This window comes from Bombyx mori, chromosome 15, assembly GCF_030269925.1.
Source record: "Bombyx mori chromosome 15, ASM3026992v2".
NCBI lineage: Eukaryota > Metazoa > Arthropoda > Insecta > Lepidoptera > Bombycidae > Bombyx > Bombyx mori.
The window spans coordinates 5,789,755-5,807,559 of NC_085121.1; the positions used below are offsets into that span (position 1 = coordinate 5,789,755).

At 35.5% G+C, this 17,805-nt stretch overlaps 2 protein-coding genes across 2 annotated transcripts in view; both read left to right on the plus strand.

The window, feature by feature from the left end:
- LOC101747128 (homeobox protein B-H1) overlaps positions 1-6,570 on the plus strand; it is a 34,821-nt gene extending 28,251 nt beyond the window's left edge. Inside the window, exons 3-4 of the mRNA XM_004928530.5 lie at positions 2,441-2,665; positions 5,209-6,570. Coding sequence (XP_004928587.1) covers positions 2,441-2,665; positions 5,209-5,440 — 457 coding nt within the window. The 3' untranslated portion in view covers positions 5,441-6,570. The remainder of the gene's footprint in view (positions 1-2,440; positions 2,666-5,208) is intronic.
- The window catches only part of LOC119629658 (uncharacterized), a 378,532-nt gene that overhangs the window by 72,222 nt on the left and 288,505 nt on the right, over positions 1-17,805 (plus strand). The window lies entirely within an intron of this gene.

Sequence of the window (17,805 nt, forward strand, 5' to 3'; positions counted from 1 at the left end):
GTTTAAATCGATTCAGTCCCGAGTCTAGTTGTACCGTATAGTTATCAAATGCTCTAGGTCGTTAAAGCAATGAGAGGCTTCAATCTCCCTTCTACATAAGACCTCTCATTATGCGAACTACCTCTCGATTGCTGATTAAGTTGCACGCAATTTTATGTACTTACTGCGCCTTGGTTATTTGTTAGAGCTAGGTATTTTGTCAATGTTTTTTTATAAATCTAGTTTTTACCGTCCGTCAGATTTTTATAGTAACAAAAATGTCATAAATATTTCGAAAACAAATTTGTGGACTTTTGATTATAATATAAATTCTGCTTCTGGAATAAATAACATCGTAAAAAACTACAATGTCTTATTTTATTTGAAAATTTATTGCAATACCGTTAAAGTGTGACGCGATCGGAGTCATACACGTATTACCCGTTCGTGATAATAAAAGCTCTACGATTCCCATATGAACACTCCTACGAACATGTTTCCGAAACTTTCTAAGCGGCGTATAAATAACGTTCGATAAAGCTCAAATTCGAGTCGACGTTTCAGAAACGGAAGGACGTAAGCGCTAACTGCGGCACAAGCTCTTCGGATCGATGAAAGTGCTCTTTGTCTGCCGGATATACAAGCCGAATTCGCATCACGTCTTCGAAAAACTCAAACCGAGAAAAACAGCCTCCCCCGCTGAGAGGTCGTAAGCGCCACCGTTTTACCGGACCATTTTAGTCTTTAACGTGAACGCTTAGAGCGTATTCTCGAGCCGATCTTCTCGAATACAATTGAATCAGTTTACGCAGCATCAAATCACTAAACCATTGGGCGGAGCGTTCTCAGACTCCACCGGGGGCCTGCGTAACAGAGATGGAAGAAACTCGCTCTTGATACTATCCGCTTAAGTTAGAAAGGGAGAATAGTATTGTCTGTTGATAGATCCGGGATCCGAGATACCAAACTGAATTTAAGTGCGCTTTGAGAGCTTTTTGTTCGGACCCCGCGGCGGCAATAAAAAGAATAGTGTCACTGAGCAGATTGCCTCTCATTCACCACTTGACAATTAAATAAGTGCGCTCGAGTGACGTATCTTTAGAATAACCCGTCATAATAATATGATTAATGGGAGTGCACTCGCTTTCTATCGATCACTTGTCAGCTACTGATAAATTAAAGAGTGGGATTTAAATTAGGAGCTTTAATGCTGCTTAAATACTTATTAAAACACCTATGTCTCTAATGTGAAACGGTTACCCAATTAGCGTCAAACTAAGCTTCGGGAATGTGAACATTCGATTAAAAAAACAACATAAATTTCAAGTTATTAATCATTTTACGATAGCACTCAAGAACTCCCCCTCATTTGCATTTAATGAAATTAAATGATGCATTTATAGAAATTAATTAACGAGGTACCCAGTGAAGCGTTTGCTAACAACCGCAGCCCCGCGTTGTCGCAGGGGAACAATGGTTCCCTCGGCAGTATGATAATAATGGCAATGATAATGCTCATCCCAATAATAACTCCCCGCGAATTATTAAAAAAAAAAAACTTCACTCGATGACAATAACGAACCACTTTGGAACTAATCGAGTACTGGAGAACAAAATTAAATTAAATTTTGAAAAATGGGGTTTGTATTGTTTTGTGTTTCTGAGTTTCGGTTTTGTTTGTCTACACGGGCAGTTGTTTGTTTTTCAAAATAATATATATAATATCAGTTTTGTTTTTGTAGAAATAATTTAAAGTTATTTAGTAATCCTATAATTTATCTAACTAGTTATTATAATTTTACAATGTATTAATATTGGCGTATCCAAGACGTATAGTAATATCATGTGTTTGTTAACCATATTATTCTATTTATAAATATGTAATAACGGTCTAAGTTTCCCACCAAATAAAATTTTCAATTCATTAAATCCGTCATGTATCTAAAGCAAATAGAGTAGTCAAAAGATCGTCAACCCCGGGGCAATACAAGTAATTTATACGGGCTCACCCTTTCGCAAACGAATCAAATAAATCAAATTAAAGTACTCGACCACGCTCCGGCGAACACACGAGTGCCCAAGACGTTTTGTAAAATTTATTATTTTATTTATATTTTTTATTGCTTCTATCATTGCGGTGTCCTCATTGTACTCTCGAGTGGTCTGTGACAAATTTGATGACGATCGGGGTCACGGCATCTGTAGGGTTACTACTACTGATCTATGGATTTTGGGGAGCGTAAATGACAATTTAGAAAATTTTAGAGCCAATTTAAGTCGCTAATGTGGCATGAACCGTTGTGTGGAAGAATACCTTGCGGGATTTGTACAAAGATATATATGGTCCATTTGAGAAGTTAACGGAGCGATAATGGTATCATTTTCAATAAATATCTACTTGTAAAAATTATAAAAAAAGCATGTTTTTTTGTTACAGTAACTAAGTTTTTTTTTTGTACAGGACAAAATGGAAACGTCAAACGGCAGTCGGCTTGGAGCTTCTAGCAGAAGCTGGGAACTATGCGGCTTTTCAGCGTCTGTACGGAGGATACTGGGCAGGCGTGCCAGCCTATCCTACCCAACCAGCCCCGGCGACGGCCGACCTTTACTACAGACAGGCAGCCGCCACAGCTGCAGCCGCCGCTTCTGCTAGCGCTAACACGTTACAGAAACCACTTCCTTATAGGTAAATACACTTTTGTTTTCTTGTTTTAAAGTCGTCTTGGCCTAAAAGATAAGACGTCCGTTGCATTCGTATATAGCGATGCAACGGTGTTCGAATCCCGCAGGCGGGTGCCAATTTTTCTAATGAAATACGTACTTGACAAATGTTCACGATTGACTTCCACGGTGAAGGAATAGCATCGTGTAGTAAAAAATCTAACCCGCAAAATTATAATTTGCGTAATTACTGGTGGTATAACCTCTTATGAGTCCGCACGGGTAGGTACCACCGCCCCGTCTATTTCTGCCGTGAAGCAGTATTGCGTTTCGGTTTGAAGGGTAGGGCAGCCGTTGTAACTATACTGAGACCTTAGAACTTATATCTTAAGGTGGGTGGTGCATTTACGTTGTAGATGTCTATAGGCTCCATTAACCACTTAACACCGGGTGGGCAGTGAGCTCGTCCACCCATCTAAGCAAAAAAATATATATATTTTTTTTGGGATAAGTTAAGGCCCGATACCTGGCTGTGGGTGAATTTTGGGCCATATGAAACATACCATTTTTTATATACATACCCATATTACCTATTACATTATATTACATACAATATACCATTATTTTTCTTTTTATTTGATACCGAAGATAACGCGAATTTGAATTTGATTTACTCGTAGTTGGATCTAAAAAATATATATTTAGTGTTATACCTTCACAACCGTTCCAACATGCGCTGACGAAACAAAATTCGGCCGGTTTGTATTTATAATTTTCTTATCTTTTGTTTACATGTCAATTAACAATTATTCTTTACAAAAGTATTCACAATAATTAAATTAAATGATCTAAATCCAACACCTCATTCCCACGTTGTGTTATCTATTGTGTAATAATTAACTTTATAATGTGCTTTGCTGCATAAACACATCTTGATAGATACATAAATATAATTTGAATAGGTTATAACTGTATTTTGTATTTTTTTGTTGTAGTTATTAGAAGTTTCGAAAACTTTTTTGAAGTGAAACTTCTTTAGGCGCATGAGGGTAAAATTTTTACAGAACGTCACGCAGGTATGCAACGGAAGTGACTTCAAAATAATATTGAAATTAAGTACTTGTCAAATGTCAGTAGTAGTAGTTGTTGTATTTTTCAAACTGGAAAGGCAAACGTATCATACCATACGGCCTAATATTTTAAATTTTTTTTGTGAAAAATGTTAATATGAATTGAAATGAAATGAAAAGAATTTGGAACATTAATCAAATAGCATGAAATTAAATTAGTCAATTCAATTGGCAAAATATTAGTCATTTACAATTTAGAAATCTAAACATAATGTGACTGTCAACACTGAGGTTTGAGATTAACATTTGACAGACTTTTGGCGGGAACATATCTTCCTTTTTCCCTTCCTCTAAGTCTCGGAAATCTAAAGTTTTAGATTTGTATAAATATAAGCAAGACTTATAAATTAGTTCACCAAAAAAGTTTCACTTCTGACATGTGTACTTTGTACGCACGCACTTTTTTTTTATTGCATAGATGGGTGGACGAGCTCACAGCCCACCTGGCGCTAAGTGGTTACCGGAGCCTATAGACACCTACAACGTAAATGCCGCCACCCACCTTGAGATATGAGTTTTAAGATCTCAGTATAGTTATAACTTTTTTTTTCTTTTTTTATTGCTTCGATGGTTGGACGAGCTCACAGGCGAGCCGGTGTTAAGTGGTTACTGGAGCCCATAGACATCTATAACGTAAATGCGCCACCCAAATTGAAATATAAGTTCTAAGATATCAGTATATTTACAACGACTGTCTTACCCTTCAAATCGAAACGCATTACTGCTTCACGGCAGAAATAGGCAGGGCGGTGGTACCTACCCGCGCGGACTCACAAGAGGTCCTACCACCAGTAAGGTAATTTCAAACCGAAGCGCATTACTGCTTCACGGCAGAAATAGGCAGAGTGGTGGTTTTAGGCAGTAATTACACAAAAAATAATTTAGCGGGTTTGATTTTTATTACACGATGTTATTCCTTCATCGTGGAAGTCAATCTTGAACATTTATTAAGTACGTATTTCATTAGAAATAGTGGTACCCTCGATGGAACTCGAACACCGGTGCATCGCTCAACACAAATGCGCCGGACGTCCTTAGTTTTAGGCCACGACGACTTCAAACTTTTCTTTACTTTACTAGTTTTCAATTCACCCTCGTCCGTAAAAATTGTTGTAATTATAATTATATTTTCTCAGGTATATAAGTCATAGAAATTATGTAAAAAATAATATTAAGGTTTAGTCTGATTCATTTTATAACGATACTACAATTCTTTAGTATCGGAAAACAACAGAATTGAAATGAATGTTTAAATAAGCAGGTGTAACAGAACTGTTTTTATTTACATTCTCATAAGCCCACATAATATGTCCACTGCTAGAGACAGACTTCCCCTAAGACTCGCCATAATTACTGAACCTGCGCAGCCCGTATCCAGTTTTATTTTATAATTATGATTTTTTTATCTTTTGTTAATTAAATTGTTTGATTACGGCAGGTTATATCCTGGTGCGCCATTAGGAGGCGTCCCGCCACTAGGACTGGGGTTGCCGGGTCCCTCAGCGCACCTGGGTCTAGGTGCGCCGGCGCTGGGTGCGTTAGGGTACTACGCGCAGGCTCGACGCTCACCCTCACCAGACCTAGACCCGGGCAGCCCCGCGCCCCCTCCAGAACCCTCCCTAGAACAACGCTCTGACGATGACGACGACGAGGAAACTATCCACGTCTAACTTAAAATAAACAATAATAAATAATTATAGTGTTTCAAGAAAAGTGAGTTCAGTGTTGACGAGACAATTGACAGTAACGTTGAGACATTGCTTTGAAAAATCTCGAATTAATACGATAATTATAATATGTTCGGAGTTCCGAATTCGACCCTGTTGACATTTGTATTTCGTAAAGGACAGGGATTGTCCGAATATGTGATATTATAAGCGATTGTGTAAGAATGTGTATAATATGAAATTGATGTTGTGTTGATGAATTAGTAATTGTTTTAGAATTTAGGTAGGTACCCAAGCTTCTAAGTTACAACAAACGTAAGTATGTTACGGCCCAGTATATCCCATTAATATTATTAATTTTATTTCTAATTGTAAGAAAGTAAATAGAAATGCTCAGGAATTCGTCAGATAATCTAATGAGTAGACAAACAACAAAATCTCCAAAACTTTTGTTCAAATGAATTTGAAAGTAAAGATTAACTAAAGTCTTATAAAGATGGTTTGAATTTACTTAAGTTTTTTGAGGCGAAAATGAACCACTGAATTTGTATCGATAACCTTTAAAAAATGGTACAGTGCCGCTAATTATGTACATAGACTGTACCCCAAATACGCAGTTTTTGCAATCCTTATTTACGTCCTAGAAGACCATGTTATAAAATCTCCAACGCATATTTTTTAAGCCATTGAATCATTACGATGCGGTTTCACTGTTTAATTTGGCTAATATAGTGTTGGTTTCATTCAAATAAATTAAAGCCTTTGAAGAGTTTCAGTAAAAATAAATAAAAAATATTTAAATGAACGCAATTTTTATTTATTTTATATCTTATTTCTACTACCTATATCTTGACGAGAAAAATGTGAATTTTTATATTAAACCACGTTTCCTAAGCTAAAACATTATTAATGTTTACGTGGGATTGTAAATTATATAAATTTTAGCTGTTTATAATAAATATTACATTGTATGTACTATTAGTTTAAAGCAACTTAAAGTATTAAATTTATGTATTAATATAAATGACGCTAATAAGATACATGGCAGTGTACTTAAGCGTATCGAGATCGGCATTCTATGTCGCATAGATTTTGTGGTGTTTTGTAATTAAAATGTTGTCAATTAAAAATAATTGTTTTATTTTCAAATAAACACAAAAGTAAGTTCAAAAATGTCAGGTTTGTTTTATCTTCTGGTCTTTTGCCAAGCTGTAAAACACAAGCTGTGTTGTCTAAGATGTACCTAAGTTAAAATGAATTGCTGTATTTTCATGAATACGAAAGTTGTAGTTCACTATGTAGTTTAGAGAATACGTTTTTATCACTGGTGGTAGGACCTCTTGGGAGTCCGCACGTGTAGGTACTACCACCCCGCCTATTTCCGCCGTGAAGCAGTAATGCGTTTCGGTTCGAAGGGTGGGGTAGCCGTTGTAACTATACTGAGACCTTAGAACTGATATCTCGAGGTGGATGGCGCATTTACGTTGTAGATGTCTATGGGCTCCAGTAACCACTTAACATCAGGTGGACTGTGAGCTCGTCCACCCAGCAAAGCAATAAAAAAAAAAACCTTGAGATATTTTAATCGTCATTTTTTATTGCTTTTGTTGGCAGATGAGGTCTCCTTTTATTCAGTACTAACTGACCCGGCAGACTTCGTAGTGCCTCAATCGATAAATAAAAGACCTGAACTTTTGTGTAAAATAAACTTAAAACAAACAAAAGTAATCCGTCCGACGGGGGACACATCAAAGGAAAAACAATAGTTTTTTTATTTAATTCCGAGCATTTTCATATTTATTTTAAACCTTTTAAACCTTCCCTGGACTTCCACAAATCATTCAACATCAAAATTAGCCAAATCGGTCCAGCCGTTCTCAAGTTTTAGCGAGACAAACGAACAGCAATTCATTTTTATATTTTGAGATTAGTAATTCCGGAAACAAGAACGAGCCAGCCTTCTTGAGAAGGGAGGTCGAATTCTTGTATGTATATGTTTAATAAAACAATGACGTGCGGCCTTATAAATACGTCTTACCGGAATTTTATTTAACCAACCGTTTCAATAACAAATCCTTTCAAGCCATAAAGATCTGAGCTGATACAGGCGCAATTCTAAAGATAATGAAAATGCGTGCTAAGTGAGAATGAGAAATTGCGAAAATGGCTAATCTGTCTTGACGAATGGAACATTGAGGTAAATGAAAAAAATAAGAATCTCTATTTCATGAAACTATTTTTTTATGAAAGAAATATCTTAAAAAATCAATAGAATGTTGAATGTTCATTATTTTCAATTAATATTATTACATACAATTGTTTACTTTCTTAGCAAAAAGTGACCTCACCAACTTTTTTTTTGTTCCTACCAATGCTGATAGCCTCAAGAGACTATTTCAGCTTCTCTTTGACGTGTAGGTGAGCTCACGGGGCTCAAACCGGAGTGTTGCTAATACTGACCCTAGCAAGAGCAGTACTTCGCAGAATCTACCACTGGATCGGAAACGCGACCCACCGAGAAGATCCGGCGAGAAACTCAGTGGGCTGTGTGTCTGTGGGTTAATTCGCTCGTCGAGCCCTTCGTCGCAAGCGACAGGTTCGACAAGGACGGTGACCGGTGCTTGCGGTACCTAAAAGCACCGTTACATACCACTGTTATTGAGATTTAACACAAACACGAAAAAACAATAACGTTGATTTTTACAATGATAAACAAAGTTATTCTGAATCGTTAACATCGATTGACTCTAAAATATAGTATGGAACATTTTTTATTGTTTATAAAATTTTAAACCATTATAACACATAATCAACTCTCAGTTTGTATTATATCTTCAAACACGATTTTGAAAACATAATAATAATAACGAATAACGATGTTAAAAACACTAATGAAGCAAACGCACGTTTGAAGAAATATATCTTTTTAAACATAAAACCAGATTGCATTCATCAACCATTACATAATGGTTGCGTGCAAAAGGAACGTCTAGAAAGAAACAAAAATGCATTTTGTTCGTTTAGGCACTTAAACAGTTGTAACGAACACCTCACTGGAGTGTAGGGTTACCATAAAGTATGATGAAATTTTAGGGAAACAATTTTTTATAGTAAATCAACTTTATTTTATGCATCCCATTTTTCATATTATGAAACTAGAATCTGCACACAACTTTTTGGATCGCAAAATGCATTTTGTTTTATCATAACCGGTGTTTCTATTTCCTTATCCGTATCTACATGTTTGATTAATAAATTAAGAAGGGGATAACAATACTTTATAATATATAATGTATATATAATTAGATACAAATACCAATTTATGGCATGACAAAAAAATATTAACTTTCGTTACATAAGATTAATATAAGATGAAATCATCAAACCTTCATGCATACGTTTATTTTGAAACTTTTAATCACCAATACACAAACTATTTTTCAAGCGTATGGTTTTTTTATGCTGAAATAATCGATACGTGGTAAACCTACTCAGGTTTCATTACGTAGGTGTACTAACTCCGTTTTGTCACGCCACCAACTCGGTGTTGGCTCCCGGCTAATAGGCTCGCGTTAAATTGTCTGTGCTATCTCCATTTGCAAATGCAGTTCCGTTAGTGATGCGAAGTATTGATTTTGAAGGTACCGATGTCAAAGTAATCAATGTGTTTCTTGTTTATACTGAAAATCGATATTCCGCTAGGAACAAATATAAATGTCGTCCATATTTCGTATTGATATGTTAGAAAAAAAGTGTTTTTTTTTTTATTGCTTAGATGGGTGGACGAGCTCACAGCCCACCTGGTGTTAAGTGGTTACTGGAGCCCATGGACATCTACGACGTAAATGCGCCACCCACCTTGAGATATAAGTTCTAAGATCTCAGTATAGTTACAACGGCTGCCCCACCCTTCAAACCGAAATGCATTACTGCTTCACGGCAGAAATAGGCAGGGGGTGGTACCTACCCGCGCGGACTCACAAGAGGTCCTACCACCAGTAATTATGCAAATTATAATTTTGCGGGTTTCACTTTTATTACACGATGTTATTCCTTCACCGTGGAAGTCAATCGTGAACATTTGTTGAGTACGTAATTCATTAGAAAAATTGGTACCCGCCTGGGATTCGAACACCGGTGCATCGCTCAACACGAATGCACCGGACGTCTTATCTCTTAGGCCATGACGACTTCAAATCGTAATTTAAATAGTGTATATGAGTCATCTATTATCAAAGGTGGCAATCTGTGCATTTGGACAAAAAAATTTTATTGATATGTCAATACATATTTATTTGAATATAACCGTCTCCTTCAAAGAATACGGTTCAAAACCTGCATTAAATAAAGGTTAATAGTTAAGCTGTTATTTATCTAAGATGTCGTTCCGAAGAGTTTTGTGACTGCCAATGGAATACAAAGTCAATAATTCGTTTTTCTGATTTACCAATCATTATCCAAAAGTCAGATTGCCGGCTTTGATAATAGTCGACTCATATATAGTGTAGTTTTGTTAGCTTATGCCTGTCAAGAAAAATTAACGGTTTACTTTAAACACGACCGTCAATTGAAATAAAGTTGGAACGGTAACATTGGGCAAAAATAAACAAATAATTAATGTATTTGAATTTATGTTCGAAAATTAATTAGTTAATAAAAAAGATGATTATTAAACCTCCTTGAAAGTGGAGCAATATAAAATATTAGATGTGCCCTGCGATTTCGTACGCGTTAAATTTGTAATTGAGAACAGTTCTTTATTTCCCTGTCCATAAACTATAAATCGATTGGTAAATCAGTTAATACGTGAGATAATAAACCAAACTGTCGTATTTATTGTAACAGATATATCCGGGCTCATCCAAAAAATTACCAGTAGGTATTAATTGTTCCCGGCTGCAAGCTGTTTTTTGGTGAATTTTCATCCAAACCATTCAGCCATTTTCGCGTGATTGTGCATCAGACATCCAAAAATACAAACTTTTGCTGTTCTAATATAAAGTGCAGATTAGGTAACTAGGAACCCAGCAGTAACTACTTAGCGCTCGTCCTGTACTGTAAAGAATATTATAACGGCGTACGGCGATGGCAAACTGGCATTTACTTGTGCTGTAAGCCTAAACGGGTTGGTATCGCCATCCTGCTTATTTCTCTTGCGAAGCAATCATGCTTGAGGAGTAGGACAGTTGTTCTACAATAATACAATTGATGCTTCGACCTCATGTCTCAAGGCGTATGGCACCCTTCAAATTATGGCTGAATCCGATAACCATATAACACGAATTGTGCAACTAGCGCAATAAGAAAAATAGTTTTGGGAGAATTTCATTTTCATAGATACTCATTATGCTTATTATTAAAACAACTTAAAATTAAAATTTCCGACTAAAACTCATAATCGACGGACGTGTGTTTGGAAGGTAATAAAATAATTTACCAGCAAACCGTAATTATGAATGTATTTAACAGTGGCAGAGATTTGAGACGTTGATATACATCTGTTTATTTTTATTGCACAGAAATGTATGGGCTCGTTGTCCACCTGGTTTTAATTACTTAACGGAGCCCATATACATCAATACTTTGAATGACACCTTGAGGCAAGAGGTGGTGGCATGTCATACACAGTATCTAAATAAGTCTCGTAATACAACGGTGATCTACCCTTTAAACTGGTATGACCGCATCACGACACAAATAGGCAGGGCGATAACATTGGTAGGTGGCTACCCTTGCGGGCTTAAAGTACGCCCTACCACCGGTAATTACGCAATTTTACTTAAATTAATAAAACACGCGACTGGTTTAAGTATCACCGCCACTAATGCTAATAGAATTGCGACTATAATGGTTGAACAGACGGCTGCTTTAATTTAATGAAAAACTGATGATTTAATCGTCTTAAGCTTTCGCGCCTACGTTATAAATACTATTATTTAATCGACTAAAGTGTACCTGTCAACCATGGCGCTTAAAAATCTACCTGTCAACCCTAATAACTCTTATAACGGCTCTGAAATATTGAAAACTGAACCTGTTTTATAATATTGTTTATAATTAGCATCTAATCATGCGCGCTCAATTTCGAACCCACGCCCCTTCTATAATATCCGTTTCCATGTAAAATCCGCTTGACTACGAGAGCCACGAAGGCGTACTTTAGAAGGTTTGAGTGTACTTTTAAGGCTTCTTAAAAGTAAAAAGTGATTAAAACGAATACTGCTTAGTGATTGTTTTACATAAAAATTAAATATCTCGGTACAGTCGCAAACAAATCGGAGTCGGACACGCATCGATAAACATGATAATAGAATAATTAACAGCAAGTGTTTCTGGAAAATTAATTAGCCCATTGTATTATTTACTCTAAATTGTGAACTAAGAACTCGAATACCAACAGTTTAATTTTAAGGTGAAGTAGCAACCTTGAGTCTTTTTCAAATATGTAGTTGTTATGTTGCTGTTTATCAAAATAGAAACATTCGTCTACGATCGTAATAATGATCAGAGTTTAATGTAAAAACTATTCCAGTGCCGCGGCCGGGTATACACGAATGTCGTGAGGGCTTCACGACATTTTTCTTCGATTTTGTCGGAATGATTTTTAGCGAGCATAAAACCTATTTAAAAAGCCATCAGTCAGCGGCCGCTGATTGCCCACGAGGCACGCCATGGGCCGTGTTCACAAAACGGAGCAATTAACAACACCCCACCACGGGCCTCGCCAGTTTCCTTTCCCCCGTCGCTGATCTAATCGCAAAACGATCGTTTTCTAGAATCGCCTCTACAAACTATCGCGTGTTTTTGTATGGTGGGTGGTTAACACAGGGGGGTCACCTAAAGTTCTGTATTACATTGCAATTAAATGAACTAGGACCAATTTAACAACACTCGACAATTTCTCTAAAATTTGTGAACATACTGCTTGTAAAAAAATTACACGTTTAATGTTTTTATGATAATTCTCATGTTGCTCTAAGTTTTGGCAAACATTTTATGACCAGCCGCCTGAATGACGTCAACGCTCCTTGGGAATGCTTTTGTTGACCTTGGGCCTAGGTTGTATTGGCTTTGGTCAGGCTGTGGTAGACCTAAGAAGAAATGGATGGATTACGTGTAAGACGATATGTGTACAAGGCAAGTGAGCGAAGAAATGGTATATGATAGAGGTATGGAAGGAGAAAACATGTTGCGCTGATTCCAAGTGACTAGAAGAAGAGCAGGAGAATTATGATGATGATGATGGTGTTTGTATGATAACTAATTTAAAAAACAACGAAAAACGAAAATCTCAACATTTTTTGCTATAAACAATTCCAGACGGTTAATACACAACTATTTTACATGGTACCTTTAGGCCTTAAAGAATAGTGATATCGAAATTTACAACACTGAAAGCTGCTTCCTATAACACAATAGCAATCCCAGCTGTTAATGATACAGAAATGATTTAAGCAATTAAGCACGCTATTTGCTATTTCTTTTTGCGAACAAAGCAATCCACTGAAATAAACGCGTAGCTTACACGCAATGCACATACATACGCGAAGATGTTGTTACTGAGCGCGAAATTAATTTATTAATGTTATTTAAACGTTGTTTAATCACGACCAGCACGAAGGTTTTTTACTATACGAAGGAATGAAATTAACATTTTTAGTACGCAATTAGACGGATAACTGAAATGAATACAATTTAATTATATATATTACTAGCGACCCGCCCTCGCTTCGCTTCGGAAACATTAAAACACACATGAGACCAAAAAAAATATTAAAAAATAAATAAAAAAGTAGCCTATGTTCATCAGGGACAATGTTGGCTTCTAATGGAAAAAGATTTTTTCAAATCGGTCCAGTAGTTTCGGAGCCTATTCGAAACAAACAAACAAACAAATCTTTCCTCTTTATAATATTAGTATAGATAAGTTTCGATCGGATTGTCGAAAAAATTTACAGATACACATCAATTGTTCGTTGGTTGCATTATAGATGACTCTTCGATCTTATCTGGATTATACTTTTTCTTTTTACTATATTTACTTTTTGGAACCACTGAAGGATTACGAAGTCGAAAGCTGTAGGAATTAATTTAGGTACTTACTCTATGGCTTTAACTGAATTTAGTTTATTATCTCAATAGTTTATAGACCGATGCCTCCAATGAACACTACTCTAACTAAAAATTTTTAAATTTTCGTTTTTCACGCAAATCGCTTCACTATTTTAAACGTATTACAAATTCATTATTGATGGGGTTCGAAGCAAGAGCAAATCAGCTAGTTACACAAGAAAAAAACCATAAATATATCTGCAATAATAAAGATTTTACCAACATTTTTCGTTTAAACTCTTCTCCTGTAAACCTACGAATTTGGAGTTAGAGTAATGTTCATTGGAGGCATCGAGAAGAAAGTTAGCGAGAAAGTTATATGGGAGTTGAGGGATACTTACTATATGATGAATGATAAGAATATGTGGATTGTACTAATAATAGGTTCTTGGGGAGATGGAGTTTGCAAAGTCTTAATTTTAAAGTAGATAATGATAGGTGGCGGATACGTAACCGAAAAAATACCATGATATCAATGAACTAAGCACATAAAGCACAAGAACAATTGACATTAATAAAAGTCATTCTGTATTCCCTTCTGAAGACTTATTACAGTACATTGAAGTTTTTTCCTCTCTCACGTGTACATAACATAACACAAATACTTTCCTAACTTCGTGTATCTAATTTGTTTAAATGGACTACGGGCATACGGACTGCAAATGACAAGAGCTTCGCCTATTCCATTTGACCACGAGATCATATAAGTAAACCCTCAAGATTAATTGAATATGCAATTTCGAAAAGGGCACATCTCTGTAAATGTAAAATGTTCAGAAAATGAAAAAAAATTGATTATTTTCTAAAGCAGTGTAAAATTTAAAATATTAACTTTTCAGATATATTTTAGTGTAATTAGCAATTGAAAATTACTAGAATTATTATCAAATTAGTGTAGGTAAGCCTCAAAACTACATGTATATGAAAAAACGTATTTGACAAAATATGCGACATGTGCCCTTTTCGAAATTGCATATTCAATTGTAAGTTGTCTTCATCTAAAGTCAAACTTTATACCTTTCATAAGCTCCATAGCTTCTGAATCACTAGGAAACAACCAAACATAGCCGATTATAAACTAGATTTTTATTTAAAAAAAAGGGAAAATTTTGTGATATAAGCACATAACATTGATCATTTTAGCGATAGTGAAAATTACGTTACCTAACTTTTTACTTGCCATAAACAACTTGATCTGAATCAGACAATACAACTAAATATGTATAACATTAAAACATTACACAACGTGCATAATATTTACGTTTATCATTCACAAAGCTTATTACCATTTTAATTTTCATCGTTGAAATTACAAGATTCCAGTTCCAAAATGTTTTTAAAGACTGACGCGTAAATTATTTGTGAAATCCACAGAGCCATTCGTTTGTAATAACGAATGAAAATACTTTGAAGATATGGTCAGTTTACTGAAGCGACTTCCGGCCATCGGTAAAGCGATGTTAAAAGATTGTTTAATTAAACGAATTATGACTTTATGTTTCCGCCGCTCACATTATTCAAGCGACCGTGGCCCAATAGGTGAGACGCCTTGTGCGTAGTTGTATGCAGTTATGCCGCGACTCGTATTCTCGGGCAGAAAACCTTTGTTTTAAGGAAATACGAACCGAACACGTGCCTATTCAAGAACAAACTATACGTGAAGGATTTGATATTTGACAGAACCCGCAATATTTATAAGTTTACGTTAACTGTGATTGTAACAGCTGTTTAGTTATCATGGCAAAAACGAGTATGAAGATTACATCTATACTTCCGAGCTGAAACTATGGCGCATCACCAGTGAACACGTAATTTGCATATTGTGTTAGTATCTATCTTATTTACACAATATTATTTCAGTATTATGCGAGTTATACGATAGGAGATAAAAGGTGTTTACTTAGGAAAGCTGCTTGCAGGATTTGAAAACTGGAATTGTCGAAATTTAATGACTATCTTAAATACATATTTTTGAGAAAATGTACATAATATTATTATGGTCTTCAAACAAAACTAAAATTTTTGAAATGCGCCACTCACCTTGAAAAAGCAGTTCATAAAATAATGCAGTGTTTAAATTTGTCAAGCGCATTAATGAATTACCTTCTTACTTTTAACATATTCAAGTATTAATGTCATAGTTATATATGAAATATACGAATTCACACTCAAAAACTCACGGAACGATCTCCGTAAATCAAAACGCTACAATGGGTGATGACTTATTACGAAATAACAGAAGAACTTTATACATACAGACAGATGAAAGATAGTGTTTTCTGCGACGAAATAAATTATATTGATAAATATCATATTTCTTTGTTTATTTATAATATAATTACTAAAAAATAAACAGCTTAATATAAACTAATATATAAATCTACAGTGGTTTTTACGGATGTTCCGTTATAACTACTGAACCATGCATCCGATTGACTTGAAACTTGGTATCCATGTAGAAAATGCATGTACTTAATGGATAGGCTAATATTTATATGAGTTTTGGACTCCTTACACCAGTTGCGGGGGCGTTAATGATGAGAATCTTCGTGGGGATGAGAAATAATAATGTTAATTTTAAATGGCCAGCGAAGCAGACGGGTACAGCTAGTTACTGAATAAGGATAAAAGTAAGCAATGTCTATCATAACGCACGAATTGCTACACATTCCTCTTGGACACTTAAATTCACATCGATTTAGCTTAATACAAATTAAACAGGCATGTGAAAGTGGAAACGTTCCACGCCAAGCGTTGGATATTAAAATATAAATGTTCATTTGCATTTTAATTAGGTCGGCAACATAAACGAATCTAATGGACGCAATTAAAATAGTTAAACAGTTCATATTGTATGCAATTAATGAATTACTTTGAAGATATGCAACTTTCACGGGTACTGAATTCTGCTTTGGGTTTAGACGGTACGGTCGTAAAGTACAGGTGATTTCAAAGTAAAATAACATTTTAAATCTGTTCATTTCAATTTAGTATTTCAAAATGTGATTGTAAATATTAAGTGGTACTTAGTTTTTTTTTTCTTCGTAAAATTGAATTTAATCAAGAATTACGAAAATCTACAAACATTGCTTATAAAAATTTTGTTCTATCTACCGAATAGATTTGAAACTTTCTTTTTTCAACGAGAACGTAAGTCATTCCAGTATTTGTCTTCTGTTTAAATGTTGTTCACACAATTATCGACCTAATGATATTGATATTTAAAATATTTAATAATATTTCTCACTTATTTCCGTAATCGAACTGTTATGATACCCTCTGGTTCTTAGCTTTGCATTCATCATCACCTTGCCCGAATAGTATCAGCACTTATGATCCTTTATTAGAGAACAATCCCCTCCCTAGTCAGTCAGTCCTATTCCTAATTCCACACGGCACGGTTGCCGTCATTTGTCGTCGTGAAATCTTTATATGTTCATTTCGTCAATAAAATCTTTTTTTTAAAAGATATTTTCTCAATTCCGTATAACAGAACGAACATGGTCAAAAGCACAAATAAAATATTTTACTAAGAAATCAGCACACCCATTAATGCTTAGCTTCGTAGGACTCAAACCTCAAATCTGCATACGAAAGTGTAACGTATCGTCATTACTATACTTAATTGAGCAAGCAGAGCAATTTGAATAGCAAAGCGGGGCGATTTTTATTTAACACGAACGCGATACTATCGCGCCCACAGTAATTTAGCTTACCGTTTAGTCCGTACCCGTAAACGATTCAACTGAACGTTTGTAACAAGAATAAAATCGCTATGAATAATAAATTATGCATTACACAAGTACAGTTATACTAAATCGTAATTAAGTACTTTATGAACATTACAAATTTTTATTGCGAGTAATTCAGCGTTCAGCTTAACGGTTGCGTTAAGATTCTTAGTTGAATTGTTCGTTTAACGCCGTCTTGAAAAACACACTTTTATTTCATAATTCAAGAAAAAAGGAATGTGCAGCGATTGTTCTATGAATGGATACAAACTCATCTAGCCCGCAGTAGTCTGGTGGTAGGACCTCTTCTGAGTCCGCACGGGTAGGTACCACCACTGCGCCTGTTTCTGCCGTGAAGCAGTAATGCGTTTCGGTTCGAAGGGTGGGGCAGCCGTTGTAACTATACTTGAGACCTTACAACTTATATCTCAAGGTGGGTGGCGCATTTATGTTGTAGATGTCTGTGGGCTCCAGTAACCACTTAACACCGGGTGGGCTGTGAGCTCGTCCACCCATCCAAGCAAT